At 32.9% G+C, this 24,874-nt stretch overlaps 1 protein-coding gene across 6 annotated transcripts in view; it reads left to right on the top strand.

The window, feature by feature from the left end:
• LOC140432865 (uncharacterized) overlaps nucleotides 1–24,874 on the top strand; it is a 371,379-nt gene that overhangs the window by 274,518 nt on the left and 71,987 nt on the right. For all 6 annotated transcript variants that reach the window (XM_072521010.1, XM_072521013.1, XM_072521012.1 and 3 more), the window contains one exon: nucleotides 17,776–17,801. In XM_072521010.1, coding sequence (XP_072377111.1) covers nucleotides 17,776–17,801 — 26 coding nt within the window. The remainder of the gene's footprint in view (nucleotides 1–17,775; nucleotides 17,802–24,874) is intronic.

Raw genomic sequence — 24,874 nt, 5'->3', positions numbered from 1 at the left:
AAAAAGGGCGATCGTGACCTTGCAGACAATTATAGACCAATTTTTATCGTTTCGATATTCAGTAAAATAATCGAAAAAATTCTGAAGAAGCGTCTTATATCGTACTTCGAAACAAATAACTTTTTTACTAGTTAACAATATGGGTTTAGAAAGGATCGTTCCACAACACATGCACTTTTAGATGTGATGAGTGCCATAGTTGATGGTCTTGAGAAGCATAATCACTCTGCCATAACCATGTGTGATCTTTCAAAGGCCTTCGACTGTGTTTCTCATATTTTGGTAAAAAAACTGCATTTTTACAGTATAAGAGGTACTCCTTTGGAACTAATTTCATCGTATCTAAAGGATAGATACCAAGCAGTCAAGTACGGAAATTGTCTCTCTGAATTTAAGCAGATAAAGCATGGAGTTCCACAAGGATCAGTTCTGGGCCCTCTATTATTTATAATATATGTTAATGACTTGCCCAATTTCATAGCTCCATTTAAAACAGTTTTATTTGCAGATGACATTACTTTTGTTTTTGCTGATAAAAATCGTTGAGTTTTAGAAACCACGTCTGAGTATGTAAATTCCAATGCTCATTCATGGTTCTTAGCAAATAAACTTAAACTAAATGATATACAAAACTCAAAATTTTATTTTTTCGTCTACCTTCGATGTGAGTGTTGAAAAAAATAATGTCAAATTGTTGGGCATAACAGTTGACAACACGTTGACTTGGTATAATCATATTGACCATCTCAAAGGTAAACTTTCTAGTACCTTATTTTTACTCAGACTAGTAAGTTTGTAATCACGAAGCAAGGTTTGGATTATTGGTATGCTTGAAAAACAATTGTCCGCAGTAATGTCTCGTTTTGTTCCTCTTAGAAGCTCACATAAACTTTTTACCACTTCTGATTGAGAATTACTTACAACAAAAGGACCTGGTGGTTGTTGCCCCAAATATGGCTCCAAATTGCAGGTATAAAAGGTCTTGGAATCTGCTAGCGTAGATAAAATTTTTAATTTTTAAGGTTAAGTGCATCTACCAACTCCATATTGGTATCTAGTACCTATTACCTTCTCCAAATTTTCAACACCCTATTCTAGTTATTCTTACCTAAACTCATGTTGTTTCCGTAACACGTTACCTTAGAAAATTTTATCATCTTGGTGCAGTTTTCTTATGTTAAGGAAATTCCTTTTTCAGCATTATGGCATGGAAAGTCCCAACTTGTATATATATGAAATAATAAAAGAGATACGACTGACTTTATTTTTACAAACATTTTTTTTTAATTTTAAAGTATAAAGCAGTGTTTGTTATTTAGTTAGGTACCCTTAAAAAAATGAAAGAAAAAAGTAAAAGCTCCTTACTTTGGCTTTCTTTACTATCGTCATTAAAGAAACATTGTTAGTATAAAAGCTTCTTAAGCGACCCAAAAATGAAAGGTCAAAAAATTACTTTCGAAAAACGCATGAATAATAGAGTAAAATAAAAAGTTTGATGGAAACCCTCAAATTTCCAGATAGACCAGGCACAAAGACTTAAAATACCTTATATCTTTAAAATCCAATTTTCAATAATATCAGTTGATTGGTTAAAGAGATTCGTTAAAGTTTGTTGGAGATGAATTTATATTTCTGGTGGATAAAATTATGTGTTGTCAATTCAATTACATCTTATATTACTTTTAAAATTTTTAAACAGTTTTGTTTTAATGGAAAACAATCTCTGTATCTCCATGTCATTGCAGAAGGTTTTTTAAACCTATAATTGGAGTACGTTAATTATATATCTTTCGAGCACTTTATCTTAGATGAAACTATCAGAACGAACATGAGGTAAACTAAAAACTAGGTTGATAAGGAATGTTTTATAACAAGTATTTTGTAGCACGCGCGGTTTTAAGCCACGATTAGCTCAGCGAGGCAGTATGGGTTGCCGATGCTGATACTGTAACAAAAATCGAGTAATGTTCACTGATTCCGACGAAAGAGTCGGAGGTTCTAGAAACAGAACTCAGCTTCTGAAAACAAATCCTACTTTCATGTTCACAAAGGCTTTTGCCGCGTAGCCACTGCGTGCATGGCGTAAAATGATTGTACGTTATGTAGCAGATGAGAATAATAAGAGAATAAGAGAATAAGTAAGTTTTAGATAAGATGTAACTAAAAAAAAAGCAAGTGCAGCTTTAATTTTATTTGTATGTAAGTAATAACAACAATTATAAGCATTAAAAAGTTTCCTTGTATACAGGGTGAATCACCACTAACGGAATGGAAGATTACAGCGAAAGAGTAAAAAAATTAAAAAAAAATAAATTATTAGTTTGTAAGTTGATAAAAGCTACCTAAAAATACTTTGTTGCTAAATTTCTTAGTTATTCGTTAACAAACTCTTCCACTGAATAATATGGTGTTTCAGATAGATAGGCTTTTGTCAATTTACGGAACTTAAGAAAAGAAGTTGTATATTTAAGTTGCAAAGGGAGATGGTTGTATAATTTTTTTGCCGAATATTATATAGATTTCTTTACTAACTTAGTGGACGGGATCGGTAAATACACATCAAATCTTGTTGGTGAAGTGGTCATGATTAGGTCTTGCTGGAAAAACATGTAGGTGTTTACGAATTAAGCAAACAGTTTCTAGAATATATAGAGAGGGAAGAGTTAAAATCACGTGATTTTTAAAGTAGCTTCTGCTATGTGTTATTCTACTGAGGCCAAAAAGATATCGTATTGCTCTTTTTTGTAATTTAAAAATAACATCAGATTGGACAGCTGTACTAGAACCCCAAAAAGGAAGGCCATATCTAAGATAAGACACGAACAAAGGAAAATATGTTATTTTGGAAGATGATAAATTGATTTACTTTTAAACAGATCTTATTGCATAGCAGGCTGAGGCTAGTTTCTTACTTAACAAGTCGATATGAAGGGACCATTTAAGGTTGCTTAAAGGTTATCCTTTATAGGATAATGCTACTGTTTTATCAACGTTCAAAGGGAGTAAATTAAAGTCGGACCAGGTTTTTGTTTTATGTAGATCAGAACTTATAATTGCATGAAGAGTTGCAATATTAGAGTTCCTCCAGGTAATACTGGTATCATCAGCAACAAGAAAAATTTTCTATATTTTTAAATTAGTGATGTCATTTATAAAGATAAGGAAAAGGAGAGTACCCAGTACTGAATCTTGTGGTATTCCACATACAATACTTTTGTGACTAGAGTCAGTATCATTTGCTCTAACTAGTTGTTTCCTATTCGAAAATAGGTATTCAAAGAAATACCCCGAATTCCGTAGAAATTTAGTTTTTTTATCAAAATGTCGTGATTTACACAATCAAAAGCTTTGGGATAGTGACAAAAAACAGTGGTAGTATAAAGATTGGCACCTAGTGGCATATTCCTATTAAACGTTTAGGAACATTATAATTTTCTTCAGTAGTCAGTCCGTCATTTAGCATACCTTCGAAATTTTCATTCCACCTTTTACATATTTGGTCTTCCTTCACTATCAGATTTCCTTGCTTATCTTTTACTTTCATCGTTCTTCCCTGATACCCAGTTTTAATATATTTTACCTCTTTGTAAAAATTTTTTCTTTCTTTTCCACGCCCTTAGGATTTTGTTTACTTTTTTGTGTCAAAATACATCCATTTGTGTTATTTCTAGTCATCATCGTGAGGTGCAAAATGGTCGAATAACTTCTTTCGACGTTGCCGTTTAGTGTTTAGTGGTTTAGTTTCATTTTGTTCAATTATTTTAGTTCTTTCACTCATTTAAGATAATATAGTAATAAATATTTTCAGGAATACATAACTGTAGGAAAAATAAAATGTATTGTCGTCAGAAAGATAACCTAATGTCCTCGCTATAGATTATTAAAAAAAAACATCTCTATTTCATAATTTTAAAGTACTAAACGGAATAACAAACAAGTCCGTTGTGACTTTCACATAGTAGCTCATTAAAAATAATGAACTTATTTGCTGTTGTTTTAAAGCAAACTAAAATACACTCAAAATTAAATTATAAATAGAGTGCGATTGTAACGAGCTAGTGACAAACCTCTTACGCTACATGCTTATTCGTGATTGCTGGGTCTATAAGCAAAAAGACCTAACTTTTACAAGCACCATATTAGAGCAAAGTGTTTCTAAGCGGACTCATCGAAAATTAACGAGTGCATAATTGATGAATCCTCTGCGGAGTTCCAGACAGCTGGAAACTTTTCCTAAAACCGAAACGATGTGGTTAAAGTCTAATTAAGTTATATCGCCCCTCGAGAAAGATCCGTTCTAGTACACGATGTGTTTGTTGACAAACATCTCTAAATCAAATTACTTGTAGACGTTATTAATTCAACAAGTATTGGAATCCTCGATTTGTAAAACAGTATATTTTGGAAGAATAACAACAAGAATCCATCAAGGGTCATTGGAACTAAATTAAAACGACTATAAGCAGCTAATCGCCAAGCTTAAAAGATACTCGAACAAAGCAACAGCGGATAAACGATTAGAATTTGAAATCTAGTGGACAAAAGACGCAAATTTAAGAATCAAAACACTTTTATATATAAACGAATTAATAAGGAGATAAGTACTAAAATACGAGCTGCAAAATAAACATACTTCGAAAATAAACGTTTGGACATTGAAGATTTACAAAGAAAACATAATGTAATTGATACGTATAAATAAATAAAAGAATTAACAATTCAATATAAAAAATATACAAATAACATCGTGGATAGAGATACATAAGGGAACATGGAAATCTCCTGATAATGAAACGATTAAAAAAACAGAATCATATAATCATCTATGCAAGATACTATTCTAACTTATTAGATGTTAGGTCTTTTAGAGTAGCAAACATAGACAGTGATCACCATTTAGTTAAAGTACGATTTAGGGAGAACATATCCAATTTAAAAAAGGAGATCGGGAAAAGGAGAGAAAAAATCGACATTAATAAACTAAAAGATCCCGACATTGCAAATGTATACATACAGCAAATAGAAGATCAAACAAGGACAGAAAACTTGAAAGAAGAAGAAGAAGACATTAACCAACTATGGGCAAATATACGAGATACTGTGTTACAGAAATCGGTTAAAATATTGGGCAAAACCAAGTCAGAAAAAAGAAAGAAAGGCCACAAATAGAAAGATTTTCTTCTTCTTTTGGTGCCTATCCTCTGTGGATGTTGGAAATCACGTTGGTCCATACAACTTTGTTTGGACCAAAGGCTTCTAATCGTTTGGATGTTGCCTCCGCCAAGGTCCAGACTTCGACTCTATATAAAAGGGTAGACAATACATAACATCTCAAGACTCGTGTCAATGTTCAGGTGCATATTACATAAAATCTTCCTGAGGCGATTGAAGACAGCTCTCGCCTTTTCTATACGACATTTTATTTACTGTGAGTGGTCCCATTCCTTATTTAGGCTGCATCCAAGGTATGTAATTTTGTCGATTATTTTCAAGGGTTCATTATTAGCTGTGAATTGGTGCTGTATTACGTCGTTTTTACTTACTACAAGAATTTTGGTTTTCTTACAGTTTAATTTCATGCCGTATCTGTCACAGGCTTCCACTACACGGTCTATTAATGTTTGCAGATCCTCCGCATTATCAGCAATCAAAACCGTATCGTCCGAATATCTTAAATTGTTTATGATTTCACTATTGATTTTTATACCTTCTCTTAAACCATCAATAGCTGCCCTGAACAGCATTTCTGAATAAGTATTGAACAACGTCGGTAATAAAAGGCAGCCCTGACATACTCCCCGTTTTATTGTGAATTCTTGTGAAGTTTCGTTGTCTACGAAACAGTTGTCTTGTACAGTTGCCCTTTGCTGTAAGTATAAATTTTTAATTAGGCGTAAATCTTTGTCGTCAATACTAGATTCTTTCAGTATCTGAAATAATTTTTGATGTTGCACCTTGTCAAATGCTTTTATAAAGTCTATAAAGCATGCGTAGACTTCACAGTTTACGTCTCGAGCTCTTTGTATCAAAACTTGTATGGAAAATAGAGCCTATCGCGTTCCCAGTCCGCTTCTAAACCCAAACTGAACACTGCTAATGTTTTCTTCAATTTTTCTTTATATGCTAGAGTGCATGGTTCATTAAGCTTATAATTCTGTAATCAGAGCATCTGGTGGCAATTGCCTTTTTGGGGAGAGGGATGTAGGTGGAAACTAGCCAATCTGTAGGAAAATCTGCAGTTTCATAGATTTTGTTCAGTAGACTCGTTAGGAGTTGAGTTGGTTGTTTTCAAATAGTTTCAATATTTCAGTTTATATGTTATCAGGTCCAGGTGCTTTGTTGGTTACTTCACTGAGCGTTATTTCTGGTCCTGAACATCCAGAAACACTGATTTCTGTCTTTTGCTCTTCCTTAAATAATTCTTCCATGTATTGCCTCCATCTCTTAAGTATTCTCTTATTTTCGTAGAGCAGATTATTGTGCTCGTCTAGTATTAAGTTATGACTTCGTGATCCGTTTCCTCCCGTTAAGTTTTTGATCTTTTTATGTAGGTTAAAAGTGCCATGCTTCTGTTCTAGGCATTCTATTTCTATGCATTGATCTTAGAGCCATGATTTTCTTCATTCTTCCATTAGCTCTTATATTTCTTGTCTCATCCAAGGCCTTTTCTTTATATTGTTTTCTCGTTTAAATTTATTATCTACCACTGAATTACAGATATTTTTGATTTTATTCCACGTATCATCCACAATTATGTTTTCTTGCTTAATATCTGAGATTTCCATGCTGTTTATTTTGTTGTTGATATCCTCTTTAACTTCTTTTCTTGTGGTTTTATCTTTCAACTTCTGGATGTCCTGACGTTTTTGTGCTTCTCTTTTATGGTCATTTTTCATGTGGAGTTTGAAATGTCCTAGTAAAAGATTATGACCTGATGGAACATCTGCTCCCCGATAAATTTTTGCGGATTTTACGAAATTCTGAAATCGTTTGTTGATGATGATGTAGTCAATCTGGTTTCTAATCATTTTTTTGGACAGTCAGTTGGAGATTTCCAGGTGTAGGGTCTTCGATATAGTAATTGGAAAAAGGTGTTTATTATTACACTATCCGTTTCCTGGCAGAACTGAACAAGGCGACCTCCTCTATCATTTCGCGTTCCTAGTCTAAAATGTCCCACAGTATTGCCAACACCTCCTTTGCCTACTTTTTCGTTGAAATCTCCTAGCAGGATATTTACTTCTTGCTTTTTGGTATTTTTTAGGGATTCTTTCAATTGTTCATAGAATATTTCTATTTCCTGCTCTGAGCTGGCCGAAGTTGGAGCATATGCTTAAATAATGTTCACGTTAACTGGTTTAGCATTAATTTTGAGTACTGCAACTTAAAACTAATATTCCTATAAAACTAACTACACATTATTTGTTAACTTCTTTATTTACTATATTAGCCACTTCGTTTTTGTTTCTTGTTGTAGTATCTCCACAGTAGTATATTGTGTGGTTTTCTATTTCGCAGTGGCCTAAATTGGGCCATCTAACTTCATCCAAGTATGTCAATGTTGAGTCTTCGCATTTCTTTAATTAAATAAACTAATAATACTTATATGGCAGAATGAATTGCTACCAGAAGAATGGCTAAAGAAGATAATATGTCCGTTGCATAAAAAGGGCGATCAACTGGAGTGCAAGAGTGGATTGTAAGAACTATAGATCATCTGCGTATAAAATCTTCGGCAATGTATGGTTTGACACGAACTTTTTATATAGCAAAGTTGGAAATATATGCTGGAAAGTAGCCAGAAGGCCCCTTTGAGATAGATAATAGTCCTAGCAGTGTGATTAAACGTATTATAGAACCAATTACCCATACTGGATGCAACATTACTTTGACAACTGGTTTACTTCCATTCCACTGGCTACTGACTTGCTACATAATTATAAGATAACTCTAGAAGGAATCCTAACAAAGAATAAACCACACATTTCTCCTCTTGTTGTAGCTACAAAAGGAAGACGACTAAACATCTGCATTTTTGGTTATGGTAAAGACTGTCTTTTACATATACGTTCCCAAGAAAAACAAAAATGTTCTGATGTTATCTACATTTCATGATGATGACACAATTGATGAAGAAACGAGCGAAAACTTTAAGTCGCAGGTTATACATTTCTACAATGCGACAAAGAGAGCAGCGGATGTTGTGGACCAGATGAAATGATATTACTCCGTTTCTCAAATACGTTATCGATGGTCATTTTCAGTCTTTTTTCATTGATGAATATTGCAGGAATAAATAGTCAGGTAATTTATTATAGCAATACTAATACTAAATTAGAACGCCGTAAATATCTAAGAGAAATTAGTACAGATCTCATCAGACCCCTCCTGATAAGTCGTGCATCAATAACAACATTGCCAATATTATTAAGATTTCAAATAAGACGCCAAGCAGGTCTTCCTGATGGAGAAACTTAAGTAGCAACTGCAGAAACTAAAGATAGAGTCAAATGTTTTTACTGCCCTTGAAGTTAAAATAGAAAAACCACTTCAAGGTGAGCAGATTATTCAAAACTTATTTGTGGTGAAGATATAATTACAATATGTCAAATATGCCACAATAAATGTTGAGAGTGAATAAAGCGTTTATATTTCTTTTATGTTATTTCAGTAATAAAAAGTACATACATTCAGGTTATTTATCACTAATAAAATTTTTAAACAACCAGCAACTGACTAAGTTTCGTTAATTATTGAATATCCTAATAAAATTTAATTAAATTGGAAGAAAATGGAGACTGGTATAGGCGAACAATCGCGTCATTTCCTGATACGCGAACAATGACTGTTTGATATAATTCTTGACCTATAATAGTCAGTAATAAATTGGTCTTTACTGAACTATTAAAAACATTGAAAAACAACTTTGTATCATTTTTCTTTGAAAAATTCCTATATCTTGTTTAAAATTATATTCAGGTCCTCTATTTAACGTCACATACTGATCCTCTCCTGCATACAAAATTGAAATGCATACCAACTACGAATCAACTTTTGACTACGGATAAAACATCGTCAGGGACACTTCATTATTTAACGGTACTTTGAAACTCTTAGTGGTCTTCTGTATGCGCGCACTGTCTTTCAAATCGACACGGCTGCAATCTAATTTTCATTCAGTGCTCTTTTTAAACATATATTTCGAATATATTTTCTTGAAAAACTCCTGTTTTAAATGGAAGTTAAAAGGTTTTCCTGGAAAGTTAGTGACATACTATAAAATAATAATCGAGTAGGATCCTCGTGATATACGAGTATAAGCTGCAGTATATAGCTCGTAGAATATTAAGTACCATAATGGGAAAATGCTTTATCTCTACGTTAAATGTGCAGGTAGAGGTAATGAGAACTATATGATATAATATATTGCAAATTAGACGGTTTTAGCATTACTGACATAAAAATAAAACCATCTGATGTTGGTACAAACAACTCATTTTAATAATGTCCAGTGTTAATATGTCCAGTCGTTGCATTTTATTGATTGTGTTTCATTACTATAATTTAAGAAACGGAACACTATTATACTCGATTGGAAAAAAACACGATATTATAGTTTTTATGACAGCAGATTACAACTGTAATTTTTGTTAATACTTTTGCTAATATTACTTTAGCTTTCTTTTTGGGAATTTCATAGCTTTAAATCAAATATTTGTGTCCAAACTATTTGTCTGCTAGAATATTGAATTTTGTTTGACCAACACTAGATGTCTTTATTCTCAAACTTGTTTTCTGAGGTTTTTTAAAACACTTTAATTGCAGTATCTATAATAATAGTAGCCATATTTCTCCAAATTGTCCTTTTTCCAATTTTTCTGAAACCTTATGAAACCAGAGAAGATAAAAAGGGAAAGCATATGCAAAGGATAAGTGTGTAGATAGTCAACACGAACCGGTGATAGTAAATACGAAGATACATGTGGGGCGAGAAGGAAAGCAAGTAGGACATCAGAAAGTAAAGTGGCGAAAGTAAAAGGATAAGGATTTGGCCAAAGTCTTCAAGTGTAGAGTGCTGAAAGACTTTGAGGAAAAAACCACGGCAAATGACTGGATAGAAGCCAACAGTAAAGTCGTGTTACGAGTGAAGCGAAAGTGCTAGAAAAAATATCTGGAAAAGGCGATCCTAGGGTCAAATGAACTTGATGGTTGTGCAACCTACAGTTGCACTTTAGTTAGGGCAAAGTCAGAGACTAGAAAGAATTTATAAGTGATCTAAAAGACAGAGGAAGGTAGAGATACATACAAAGTAGCAAAGAAAGAATCAAAGCGCGCTGTAGCTACTACTAAGGAAATATCGTCTGCAAAGTTGTATAAAAAGTTGGAAATACCCGAAGGGATGAAAAGGTTATACAATATTGCTAAAGCAAGGAATAAATTAATAAAATACTTGACTCACGTGTGGCAGATTAAGAGTGCGGGTGGAATGGTGTTAAGATCCAATTTTGAAATAAGCAAATCTAAAGAATGATGAGGCAGTGGAACCTGATGGAGGTTTGGAAGGCTCTAGGACAAGAAAGGGTTGATGTGTTGTGGCAAATGATAAAGTAGCATCTACGAAGAAAAAAAACATGTCCTATGTACGTAGGAAGAACGTGATTGTATCACAGTATAAAGATAAAGGGAATATTTAGGACTGTAAGAACTATAGAGGAATAAAGTTTAATGTCACATACAATAAAAATTTGGAAGAGAACTGTGAGGTTAAAGAGGGAGACATCTATGGAAGAACAGTTTGGATTTAGGCCAGGAAGTGGCAAGAAAATGCTATGTAGAAAGTGCGAGCAGTGGACTAGTCTATGGGAAATCTAAATGACAAGCTAATATCCCATACTTTTTGGTAACTCAGGTGCTAGATAAAAAATCAAAGGTCCGCTGGCATAAACTACCGGTAACTATCATTAAAAAATATCTGGTCAAAACACACTGTAGCGTGTTTAAATAAAACAAGCGGTTTTAATTTATATAAAACTATTTATTTATAAGTTTACAGCACGATATTATCAACTATACTCCTAATAACAGCGCTTTTATATAAATTTAGCAAAAACATTATTTCTAAGCCACTTGACTCCTATAAATACTTGGGCCATGAGATCAGAATAAGTCGAGACAACCAAACAATCTAGCTGAAAAGAAGAATAAACCTCGCTTGAGCTGCATTTGGAAAGATGAAGGATATTTTTAGGTCTAAGATTCCAATGTGTCTGAAAAGAAAAGTATTTAATCAGTGCATTTTGCCAGTGATGACTTACGGCGTAGAAACCCTAACACTCACAAGAACAACAGTGAGTAAATTACAACTTGCTGAAAGGGCAATGGGGAAAATAATGTTAGGGATTTCTCTACGTGATAGAATACCCAATGCTACTATACGCAAAAGATCAGGAGTAGCAGACGTTATTAAAAGGATAACACTAAAGTGGAACTGGGCAGGTCATGTAGCAAGATCAGTTGATGACCTGTGGACAAAAAGAATTTTGGAATGGAGACCCCGAATACAAGCTAACAGAAATAGAGGTCGACCCCAACGAGATAGACAGATGACATAAAAAGAGTGACTACAAATTGGATTCAGATGGCGCAAAATCGGACTAAGTGGAAAAGTATGCGAGAGGCCTATGTTCAGCAATGGACGTTAGATGCTATTTGATGATGATAATGATGATGATGATGATTATTTCTAGAACTATCTGGAGTAGTCCACGTCTATTTGCAGCTATTGTAAACTGAATGGTTTGATTTTCCGTATCTCGGTCGGTATATCTCGAACATTTGGTATATGGGTCATTATTCTGAGAAATGCAACCGTTATATGGGGTACGTCGAAATTTTGTTACACCGCTGCCCTCTTAGATCTGAGCAACTCCCGTATCAGCAACTCTATATATCGTCTCAGGATGACAGAGTCTCCAGCTCTGCATAAACCCCTCAAGAAAATAATCAATCTGCTGCCTTTTAAGAGCATGACCTATTCAGGTTAGGAATTAATCCATGGCTATCAGAATATATTTATTTCCATCATCTGTTTCTGAAAATGGACCTGCAATGTCAATTGCTATTCTTTTCTTAGGACTACCAACGTTTTACTATTTCATAGGTGCCACCTTTTTACCAACTGGACCATTACTGGTTGCACATAGTTCAAATTTCCGGCACCATTATCTTACATCATCGTTACAGTTCACCCAATAGAACCGTTCTTCAACCTTTTGCAGAGTCTTCGTAATACCACAGTGTCCACCTGATGCACCGTCATGCAACTGACGAAATACTTCTGACACTGTAATTTTAGTTAAAATCAATTGAAGCTTAGATTCTGTACCATCATTGTTTTCAAAAGTTCTGTAAAAAAGTAGTAGCAGTAAGAATCATATTTTAGTACCAGATAGTTTCATTGGCATTAGGACTTCTGAACTATATGTACTGATGTCATTGATCATACAGACAAACTAGACCAAAGTAAAGAGATCAAATGCTGAATTAAAGCAGCTCGCACAATAATCAAATGCTATATTTAGCCAGTGTTGTTACATGGTGCCGAGATTTGGACTCTGAAGGCTAATACAATTAATCGCCTAGAGGCGTTTGAGATGTGGCTGCATAGAGGAATGCATCCGAAGGCCCTGTGTTAACTAAAACAAATGCCATTCGTGAGTTATTGAAAACTATTAAAATAAGAAAAAAATTCATACCTAGGGCATGTTCTTAGTGGAGGTACATAATCCTTCAGCTTATCATGAAAGGTAGAGCAGAGCCGCAGAGCGGCTCTTGAAGAATTGTGAAAGCAGATTTTATGGCTCAAGAAAATTCGGTATTGACCAGGAATTATATGAAGACAGTGACCAACTGGCCAATGACATTGCCAACGTTAGGGGACTTAATATGGCACCAAAAGAAGAAGATCCAAAAGTTGCTAACAGAAATTTGGAAATTGTCACAAGTTACTTTGCAAAGTTAAAAAACTTTTTTGATATCAAACATATTTCAATGGTATTTTTCGCCCAAAGACCGAATTATGGTTTATGGCTTTATTTCCAAATTTTGGAGATATATTTTATCTTTTTAAGTCCATACGGGGTAGATAAATGGCCTGGAGCTACTGTTTTTTACGTTAGAGAAATTAGTAGGCAAAGTTCTTAACGGTATTCTAACCTGATAATGCGCTTATCTTAGATAAATCTTCCAATATTTGTTGGAGAGTTCCCCCCAAGATAGTACTCTGTTTTGAGCAGTTTTTAAGTTTGACTTATCAATAAAGGCTTTAATGTAGTCTATTCTGCCTTTTTTTATTTTATGATATTGTAGTCCCTATAGTTCCTTATTAACTTTTTCTCTTATCGTCTACATTTGGTAGCATGAATTCTTTGTAATTTGCTAAATAATCCTCTCTTATAGTGAACACACTTGGGCTGAGCACCCTTAAACTATTTACAATTATTTTATTAGGTATTTATCAGCACATCTAACGTGCTGTGATTCCTTTATTTCATAAATATTTTACTCTTTTGCCTTGTGAAATATTTTTAACGTAAATCGATCCATTAAAAATATCAAGTAGTGACACAAAATTCATAAAACTGTCAGCGGTTTTTTGTGTAACAGTCTAGCTGTTGGTATTTCGGCCTGCAAATATACCCAAAATATTCAAACTCTCAATACGAGTATTCAGACACAAAACTGCGGTTATTCAGTAAAATGCTGAACAATTTAACTGTCAAACATAAACACAATGCACCTTTTTAATTACGTTGAAAATTTTAATATAAGTTTTTTTATCTGCGTGGTCCTCACTCAAAATATAAAATGAACAACAATTATAGCGGACGGCCGAAGTCGAATCATGTAAAAGCTTTGTGGCTAACAAGTTGTTTACTCTGGAGGAATCGTTAGATTTCTCTTGCTGTTCGCTCTGATTAAATTATCAAGTTAACCTAAAACGGATGTGTTGAAGTATAGTCAGTAGCGGCTTTTGTCACAATAATTAAAGCTATACTGGTTTGCTGTATATATTAACGTTTGAAAAGTTGTTTAAAAATTATTATTAATTTTTAGAATAGATAAAACACAAAGAGAGCCTTCGTTTGTTTTTTACATGGCTTCGGCAGTTTGCCAGTTACATGATCTTTTAATCTTAGGCGCAGTAAAAAGTTTTTGAATTACTTGCAATCGAATAGACTAAAACAGATAAATTTAAATTTGGTAAATCAGTACAACAATTAATGAAAGGAAAAGAAAATATATATATCCATACACATATATATCCATAAACACATACAATTAACATGGGTCACTCGCTTCACGTCCAGGGGCCTATCAGGACGAGAGCCTTTGTTATTAAATAATATATGTATCTATTATATCTATTCTTATTATATCTTTTCAAGCTACCCTTTGTCTTTTTCTTTCAATTTTCGATGCCCAAATTCTAAACAAAGGTCCCCAGCACTTTTCTTATGTACTTAAAAGTGGTTTCAGTTAAATTGGCTAAAATTCTGCAGAGAGGTAACTGTGGTCATGCTGATCAAAAGGCTCAGAAACCAATTGTTTCTGAGGTTTAAACTATCGGCTTTTAGTCGATTTGAATAATACTTATTTGTATAATGTATAGGGCGTTAGCAAATACGTAAAACGAACTTTAGGAACAGATTTTATACTGGCGTTTTATTAGTTTATTAGTAACATAATCCACGCCTCCACCAAAAACTCTAGTCATCCGCCAGAACTTGCACCTCCGCCAAAAAATAGATCAAAGGTTAAAGTGTCTTTCAGTTTCTTATTATCTATCAAGGTTTAACGTTTTAAGTCAATGTTAAAGTTTAAATTAAGAATTAATTAGCCCTATTTCAAATGTTATAGGTTTTAAATATTATTATATTATTTTCTAAAAATTAAAATTTCATTGCGACCAGGAAATGAAAGTGATACATTTTATTAATCTCATGAGAGCCACGTTTATTTATTTAACACCTTTATAAAACTGAGTTTATTTGAGGCAAAATATAAAAATTGCATATGAAAGCTGCACTTTTCTCCTTAAAAATTCAATTTGATTTTTGTCAATATGACACTGTGATCAAAAGATATCGAATTTTATACAGAAAATACAGAAAAATTTATACAGATTTAATACAGAAAAATTACTAATAAACATTTTGTTCAAAACATTTGTCGAAACATTTTTTATGGCGTGCATATTATTAGTAAATCGATGTTTTCTGTTTCTCTATCAGGGGGGTTTTAGTGGATAGATCGGGGGTAGAAGTGGCAAACTTTATTTCCATATTTTTTGGGGTCTCAAAATGGATATTCTCAGCAAAATTTGGTTTAGGATTTTTAGAGGTTCAGGGCATTTTCGTCTCTGACGACACTACATTATTATTATGTTAGAAAAGTTATAATAATATTAGTATCAGCCGTGTATAAACTATAATATGTTTGGGATTGCCTTAAGAGGGTATGTACTTTAAGGTTCAAATATCAGCCTCTATACAATTCTAAATTAAACTTTTAATGGGCTTTGGGTATTAGAAAAGTTTTGTTGTTTCTAGGGTATAAAATTTGTATACAACGTTAATGAAAACGATATATTTTATGAAGGCAAACAACGCTTTAAACATAAACGTATAAGTAGAATTTTTCTATTGTATTTGTAATTTTAACAACAAAAAGGCAGATATACGTAATTATATCTTAAAATGTTTTATACGACAACAAGGGCTTTCTGTTTATTTTACAATTTTTCACCTCGATAAGAATTGTCTGCTTCTACACTATTAATTATGCTCATATTAAAATAAGGGTAAAATAATGAAAGTACAATATAATAGAAAACATCAAACTAACATAAACTTCATGACTTTTGTTTCATGAATTTGTATATCAAAATTTTATTATCAGAGCTTTCTATTTTAACTAAACATGTCGTTTGTCATATGAAGGTTAAATTTCAGTTAAAAGGGCCACCAAATAAATGGAGGAACTCAATATAAAAGTACTATTAATTGATAATATACAACTAAAAATTGTGTTACAGAATCAGTATATTCTTTCTGAACCAATAAATAAATAAAGTAACCATCCAAAGTTTATCCTTTTGTTAAAATTAATATACCAGGCAGGGAAGATACCTGGTACACTGATGGCTTAAAAATATGGGGTGAAGAAACCAATATAGTAGGGACAAAGGAAGGGATACATTTCCGGGTCTATCTAAAGGTGCGTTTTCACCAAGCGCTCAAAATGTTTGCAAACGTTTGCAAATGATTGCAACTGTTAGCAAACAATTTTATTTGGTTGGTGTAGACAGATTTGAGAACGCTCCCAAACAATTGCAAACGTTTGCAATTGTTTGGCACGATTCCGTCTGCTGCCGGTACTTCAAAGGGATTCGTTGTTCGTGCGTGTTTGGTGGAGGCACTAGGTTTTATAGTCTGTCATAGTAGAAAGAAATAGTTTGTTTTCGGAGAGTTATTAGTAATTAGTATAGACTTATTTGTTTTTTACAAAAAAATGGAATGAGAAAATGAGAAATGTTTAGAATTAATTGAATTTTACAAAATGAAACCAGAAATATGGAATGCCAGTCATAAGCTATACTACAAAAAATTTAAACAATTCGACGCCTGGTGTGAAATAGCAACAGAAATATTGTGGACGAATCATTTAGAAGTTCTATTGAACTTCTCCTTTTTAAAAAATTTGAGATTCAAAATCTACGATTTCTTCTTTTTTTTATATTCTCGTTTATATACTTATAACTTCTCTTGTCGGAGCCATTTTGTACAAACAAGACGGAACGATGGCAAATGTTTGCAAACTTACTCAAATTCTCGAGTTCTTGTTTTTGATAAACTATACCAAGCATGTGTTGGAAAACGTTAGCAAATGTTTGCTAATGTTTGTGTGTAGATGTTTGTAAATGTTTTTTGGTGAAAACGCACTTTAAGGACGTCATAATTTTCCAGGCAGAAGTAACGGCTATCTATCACTGCGTGGAAGAAATAGAAAAGCAGAAAAGAACGCACCTTTTAATTGCCACCTTCATAGATTACCAGGTAGCGCTCAAGGCATTCAATTCTGTAGATATCAATTCTAAGCTAGTATGGGATTGCGTGTGTGCCCTAAATAAACTAGGAGACCGTAGCAAGGTTGCAGTAGTCTGGGTACCATGACACGAGTGTCAAAGGGCAACGAAAAAGCAGATGAAATGGCCAAACAAGGCTCATTAATGCCATTCAGTGTGCTACATTAAAATGGGTAGCACACAAATCTCTGGAATGTCATCACTGTATATTTTTGTCTCACAAAAAAAACCAAAATATTGTTTCTCAGAAAGCTCCACAATTTTGACACATTATTTAATAATAAGGTGGTACCGACTTGGCCGGGTCAGCAAGTATTTTATGTAATTTAGAGATAGCCGGAACTCTTAACAATGTACCTCTTGCAAATTATCGTCTTAAAAACGCACTGACCATTACGTGCAAATAAAGAAATATTTACAGGATTTATTTAAGTTAATTTAATCTGAAAATGACCAAAAACATATTTGTGCTTAGTGTTTTACTTATAAACTACTTCAAAAATCTACTTAAAAAATGTTTATGATCTAGGAAATTTGATTAAAAATTTTTCTTTTATATTAAAACAGTATGAAACTGCAAATTCATTATTCCTATTATAAAAATTTTAACTTAAATTTATTGTTTCCAGGTGACCTGTGGAATTAGCCGTTTTATGTAAGTACCTTTTTCATTACAAATACTTATTTTTAGATTGGGTAGAAAAAAGTAAAGTTCGTATGATCTTTTGGTCTAAGGTCTGGTGTTAAGGTTTTCAGTCGCCCAATTATCCTTAATGTAACATAACGACCACTCACTTGCTGGAACCCACTGCTTTAAGTGCCGTGTGGTACTGACAGCTCACATAATTTTTAGAAATTAACTAGTGCAAATTAGCGCCGTCGACAAATACACACATTGCCATTACAAAATTCCAACATAAAAAATAACATAAATAACGTGGCTCGTTTTAGGCAGAACAGAAGAAAACCGGATAGATCATGTGCTTATTAAAAAAAAAGTGATACAGTAGGTTGTATCGTGGACTATCGCGAGGCTTTATATTATGTTTTCTGTATTTGTGTTTGTATAACGAACTTCTCTCGTGGCGTGAATGGACTCTTCCAGCTATTTACTGTGACGTTAAAGTTCGACATTATATTTGTATAAAATAACTTTAACGCAAAAGGGGTCTAGAATAGAAATTTAAACATATGATTCAAGAGTGTTATATTACATGATATTTATGACCGTTAGAGAATTGTTACAAATTGAATTCTAGTATCTAGTAGTAATATCTTTTATTTTTCTCTTTCTTTTTCTCCATTTTTTATTGACAGATATTCTTTTAATTTTTACTTTTCACTTATTTTCTTTATTTTGATCGTTATTTTTGCTGCATTTTTAAATTAAACCTGCTTAGAATAAATATATAATGACTAGAAACGAATTGATGAAGAGTAGTGAATTAATATAATAACCGATTTTTCGTGACGCTCTGTTAAGCGAATCATCATATTATCATATTAATCATCATATTTAAATAATTATTTTATTTTAATTTCTTTATTAATTTATTAATTACTGCCTTCAGATTTGTTTTTACTATTTTTTCTTCAAAAAGAAGTTGGCGCCCTCTGTCTTTCTTTTCTTTCTCTTTCTGTCCCGTAGAATAAATATTCGCCCTCTTTCTTTCTGTCCGGTAGACTAGATATTCTGTTCTGTGTTGACAGAAAAGCTATTTCTATCACAGGCTTACGTCCTATGTCATCTGTGCCAACTTCATTTCAATCTACCACTTACTCACACTTGAGATACTGAGCTATGCAATTCATAGATAATAAGCTCCCATGGTTGATTGAGGTATTATTTTTACAATAGTACTTTAATTCTCTTTGGTAGTCTTATCGTTACACATTGGCGTCCAACGTTACTTGTTTTATTCAAATAATTGAGCTCTGAATTTTTGGTTTGGTAGCAAATATACAAGCTTTAATAAATACTTTTTTTATTTATTTTTGTGTCCACATTTTTATTGTTTGCAGTTAATTTTTATATTTCCATACTTTTGACTATTTTTATATATATTTTCACATGTGGGGTTAAAAAGTATTACCATTTACATATATTTCCGCATATTTGATTTATATTTTATACTCAGATATTTTTACATATTTTTTTTTATGATGGTAGGTACTTTTATATTGTTTTAAGTGGTCTGTTTGTTTTTTTAACTTAAGTAGTTTTTGTGGATAGCGTACTTTAATTACTTTCTTAAGTTTTTTTAATTATTTCTTCAAGATGCTACCTAAACATCTAAAGACAGATGAATTATCATATGAAATTCTTATTAGGAATGTATCTGTCCCAAGTACAGTAGAGGAAAAACAAAAGATTCTTACTGGACTTCTTTTTCAGGAAGCCAGTAACTGTAGTTTTTTTGATGTTTTAGTCAATTTATCTGTTGATGTTGATTACCAACAAGCTTTAGCTTCCTATTCTGATCTGTTAGGTCTTATATCTGAATATTCAGGTACAAAATCTGATATCAGATTTAAAGCTTCTAGTTCTCGTTTAACTCATTTGTCTGGTAGAATCTCCCGTCTATAGCCAACTTATCTAGATGAAGAAAAATCGAAGAAAGCTATCTGCTATGATTTGTTAAAATTAGAGGGTATTTTGTCTGATATTGTAGACCAACCTGATATGGTAGACCAATCTGTTGCTTCTACTCCTGTAAACCTTAATTATTCTCAATCTTCAGCCGCACCTGTTAAGTCTGTTCTTGTTCATAAATGGTGTATTAAAAAATTTTCTGGTAATGAACCTCTAATTCCATTTCTGGAACAGATTGAAACATTAAAGTTTTCTAGGAAATGCACTGATAAAGAATTATTCATCTCTGCTGTAAGCTTTTACAGCTTGTGGTGCTTTTAATTGGTGGCATAATCATTTCACAAAAAAAATCTTTTAATTCATGGTCTGAATTAGTTACTTCCTTAAAGGAAACCTACTTACCATATAATTTTGAAACAAATTTGTGGGAACAAATACGTTCCACAAAACAGTCTCTTAGACAACCGATCTGTGAATATATTTGTTATATGGAGTCTTTGATGCTCCGGTCTTCAAAATCAATTCCTGAGTGTGAAAAAGTGGATGAAATCATTAATGGTCTTCTTCCTGAATATGTCAAGGCTCTTTCTTTCCAGAATGTGGAGTCAGTTGCAGACCTTACAAAGTATTGTAAGAGATTTGAAGCTGCTCTTACTATTTTGTTTGGCAGCAAATTTTCTGTTGAGTCTCTTTCTTCTTCTGCTACATGTTGGAACTGCAACATGACAGGCCATATTTTTCAAGTGTCTTTGGTTTCAATTTTCTTTGGTAGTCTTATCGTTACAATATATAAGATCTATTATAGATTACAGCTGTTTAGTGTATGGGTCAGCTAGTATAACTAATTTACGTAAACTTGATAGAATCCAATTTAAAGCTTTGAAAATTGTGTTAGGGTTGATGAAAAGCACTTCAAATAAAGCCACACTAGTTCTAGCCTCCGAATTCCAAAAACTTTTGTAAATGATACGTATATATGATAAGTATACGTATGTTTTTCTGTTCAGCAATGCCTATTGGTGGAAAAAAGTTATGGGACATAAAAGGAAATACGCACGTGTTCGTGTTTTTTTTTGTTTCGTTTTTTGAATATATTTTTGTCAAAAGAAAATCATTTTTACCTTTCAAAGGTGAAATGTCGATAGAAAATTTAATTTTGAACAATTTTCTGTAGATGTTTATGTACAAAAACTGCATACAATTCACCCAAATACATCCTAGTGTATAGGGACAAATTTACCCCTCTCTCAAAAACGCACACCTTTAAATGGTAGCACTTCGCAGTATTTTCATATTTGGGGGTCCATTGACCATATGAAACAATCAAACCCCTTTAACCTTGTAGTTCTGTTTAAAGTACATAATCAATAGTCTATATTTAATGAAGATAGATCCTCATGTATTACTGTTACAATAGAACGAATTGATTAAAAAATCAGAAAAATATTACGATTTAAAACTAGCACAGAAATAGTGGCTTAAATAAAAATAGAACTAATTAAAATCGACCACAGAGCAACATAAATGAGCTTAATTGCGCGGTTTTCTACTGTTATTGGCTCCGTTATTGGCGTTTTATGCATGTAATCCGTTTCAGCTAAATTGCTAGGCAAAAACAAGAAATAATGAGAAATAGAGTGCTATAGGTTGTTTCACTAGACTTCTCTGCATAATAAAACGTTGTATAATGGAAAAAAGTACACATCTAAAGCATAAATCAGAAATTTAATAAGTATAAATTGTACAGTCAGAAAATCCAGAACAGTAGGTGGAATGTAATTAATTTGTGACATTCTTTATTTCTAATTTCTCAGAGAAATGTAATGAAATAATATTTTTATCCGCCGTTGCAACTCTTCAAAATCACTGTCAGCGCAATTAATTAAAATTTTGAGAATGTATTTTAACTTGAAGTATTAATAAAACGTAGAAACGAAGCTAAAAATTACTCAAGGTAACATTGTTAAGTTGTTATTGTTTATGTGTAGTTTTAAATAAACCCTTTCAAAGTATTCAAAAGTCTGGTTGTCTCGATCGTTTGCATTGTAAAAACCGGTAATGTCCCGCAGAAATTTAAGCGTTAAATAATAACTGACATCCTAAAACCAAGTAAACCAAATAGCTCTGCTTACTGTAAGCTACAAGCTACTAGAACGACCAATCTATAACAGAATCAGCAAGCAGCTTTTCGAGATGATTCGTTGAACAAGCTGGGTTTGGACCCAAAAGAAGCTGTGTAGACCAAGTCCTACCACTCACCACCCACCCCGAGGCAGAATTTCAAAGAAACCTTAAAACCTTAGCTGCATTTATTGACTTTTTAGCAGCCTATGATACAGTTCGGAGAGATAGACGTTTTTTGTACAATCTTCAGCTCACTTACAGTCGGACTGATAAACAATATGCTTTATGATAGAATTTTACGAATGTTAAGTCGTCATAGATAGATAGATAGATAGATAGTTTATTTGACTGTAAGTTACATCAAGGTTTACAGCAAGTCAAAACTAAAATTATAAATATTAATCTTTACAGCAAAATGAAAACAATACATTAAAAATATTTAAAACATTAAAATACATATAAAACGTACAATATGGACATCATAATATAATTAAAATAATATTAAATTTGGTTATATTGCAGCTTGGGCATTCACAGATACACTCTGGTAATATTCACCTAATGTATAAGGACACATGGTCACTAGGTACTCTTTGACTTGGTTTTTAAAAGCTGTAGTTGAATGAATGTTTTTAAATTTTTGAGGAAGTTGATTATACAGTAGTAAACCAGAGACAGTAGATGACTTCCTACTTATTTCTAAATGTCGATAGGGTACTACAAACTGTCTCTTATTTCTTGTGTTGTGTGAGTGAATATCACTGTTACATAAAAAAGTTCTTTTATTTTTATGAATTAGTATCAATAATTCCAAAATGTAAATTCCATACACTGTTAATATATTCAAATCCCTAAATAGGTTTTTACAAGACCAACCATACGGAACACCTGCAATACATCTGACAATACGCTTTTGGGCCTTGAAAACGTCCTTAATACTAGAAGAGCTACCCCAGACAGTTATACCGTAACTCATTGTCGATTGTACCTCAGCCAAATAAAAAAGACGAAGGTGTTGCAGACTAAGTATTCTACTCAAATTTCTCAATTGATAACATTTAGAATTGAGTTTTTTACATACATTCCAACAATGAGTCTTCCAAAGTCACTCCCAAAAACTTCACATCACGACAACTCAAAATACCCTCACCATTGATGGAAATACTTAAATCAGGTTTAGTAGAATTTAAACGGGATGTAAATGATAAAAATTAAGTTTTGCGAACATTAAACAGAAGCGACTGATTACTGGACCAATCAGAGAAGGTCTTCAGTGAGTTTGTTATTTTATCTTGTAAAAAATTTATGTCTTTATCGCGATATAGCATTGTTGAGGCATCAGCATAAACAGATACAAATGCATCAGACATTACATATGGTAGTTCATTAATATACAAAATAAATAATATCGGGCCCAATATGGAGCCTTGTGATACTTCATTGTTATTAACAATCGGATCAGACATTGAAATTTTGAAGTTATTTTTCACTCTAACTATTTGGTGCCGGTCTTTCAGATAGGAACCAAACCAACTATGGGAACTCCCCTAACACCATATCTGTACAATCTATCGAGGGATCATGGGATCCAATATCAGTTCCCCAAGAAAACTAAAGTACACGCTACCACAGGGATCAGTTCTTGCTTCACTGCCCTTTAACTTGTAGATTTCATACATGCCAGAAAGAAGATACAAAAAATTTGGCTACGTAGATGACTGAATGCTTGCAATAAGGTGTTACTCTATCCAATAGTCAAAGGAAATCTGAATAGAAGAATAGCAAAAAATGGAAATGTATCTTAACAAGTGTAGACTTGCCAAATGCAAACAAAAAGGAACTGTCTTGCTACCATCTAAATAATAAACTTGCGAAGGAGAATTTTAAAACACTAGAGTTATCCACAATAAAATACCTGGGCAACTTTTCATACAGCTAGTCTTTTAGGGAACATCTAACAAAAACTATAGAAAAATTAAAAACAAGACACAACCTTATTCAGAAACTATGGAGCACCTCCTGGGCAGTATTTGCTTCTACTCTGCAGTCGTTTGCTTTGGGTCCTGATTATTCATCAGCAGAATATTGTGCTTTAGCCCGGCTAAGTGGTCCTTACGCGTACATAAAATGTACACTCAACTAAATAATACTATGAGAATGATTGCTAGTGATATTAAACCAATCTCCACACATTTCTTACCTGTTTTATGTGGCATACCACCCTCTCGACTTTAATTAATAAATAATCTACCAAATGAGTATAATAAGATCATCATTAATATAAACCTCAATCCATCAAAACATCGAAGATGCTTATCAAAGTCGACTCCGTTCAAGACAACCACCAACAAAAACTGCAAAGATAGCTGTGGAAAATATATTCAATTCAAAAATTCAAAAAATTCAAAAATGGACCGCAAAATAGTGCAATGCCATACATCACGCAAAAGTCTCCGGTTTTCGACTTACCACGTAAAACGTGATCTACGCTAAATAGAATCCGAATACAACATGGTAGATGTACATATTTTTTACACAAATATGTATAAGCGATTGCCCACATCACTAAAGAATGTACTAAACGATCATGTAATGCTCGTTAGAATATCTAAATAACTTGTATGTTTGTTTGTAACTTTCTATCTCATTACTGTATAAACGTTCACATTTTTTATATTTATACATTACATACCATTATAAATATACCACATATAGTGGAGTTTTTGTAAAAATGCATCGAGTAAGCATATTCCCCTGGAAATATTTCATCCGTTTGCTGGCCTTGATTCAGATCGAACAACTTCAATTTATCACTGTAACACTCATACATCTCTATTATTGTGCTGATTAATGTTGCGGGACGATCCTTTCAGATGCCAAACAATGCAGTATTAGAAGGATTGTTCGGTAAAGAACACTTTTAACTCGAAGAGAGAAATGAGAAATTTTTCTGCATAAAATGGGTAAAGTAACAATGCTGTTTTGCCCTACTCTCATATGTGTTTCATTGA

The sequence above is a fragment of the Diabrotica undecimpunctata genome, chromosome 1, assembly GCF_040954645.1.
Source record: "Diabrotica undecimpunctata isolate CICGRU chromosome 1, icDiaUnde3, whole genome shotgun sequence".
Lineage (NCBI taxonomy): Eukaryota > Metazoa > Arthropoda > Insecta > Coleoptera > Chrysomelidae > Diabrotica > Diabrotica undecimpunctata.
Note: the sequence above shows the minus strand (reverse complement) of the source record. Positions and strands in the feature narration are given on the sequence as shown.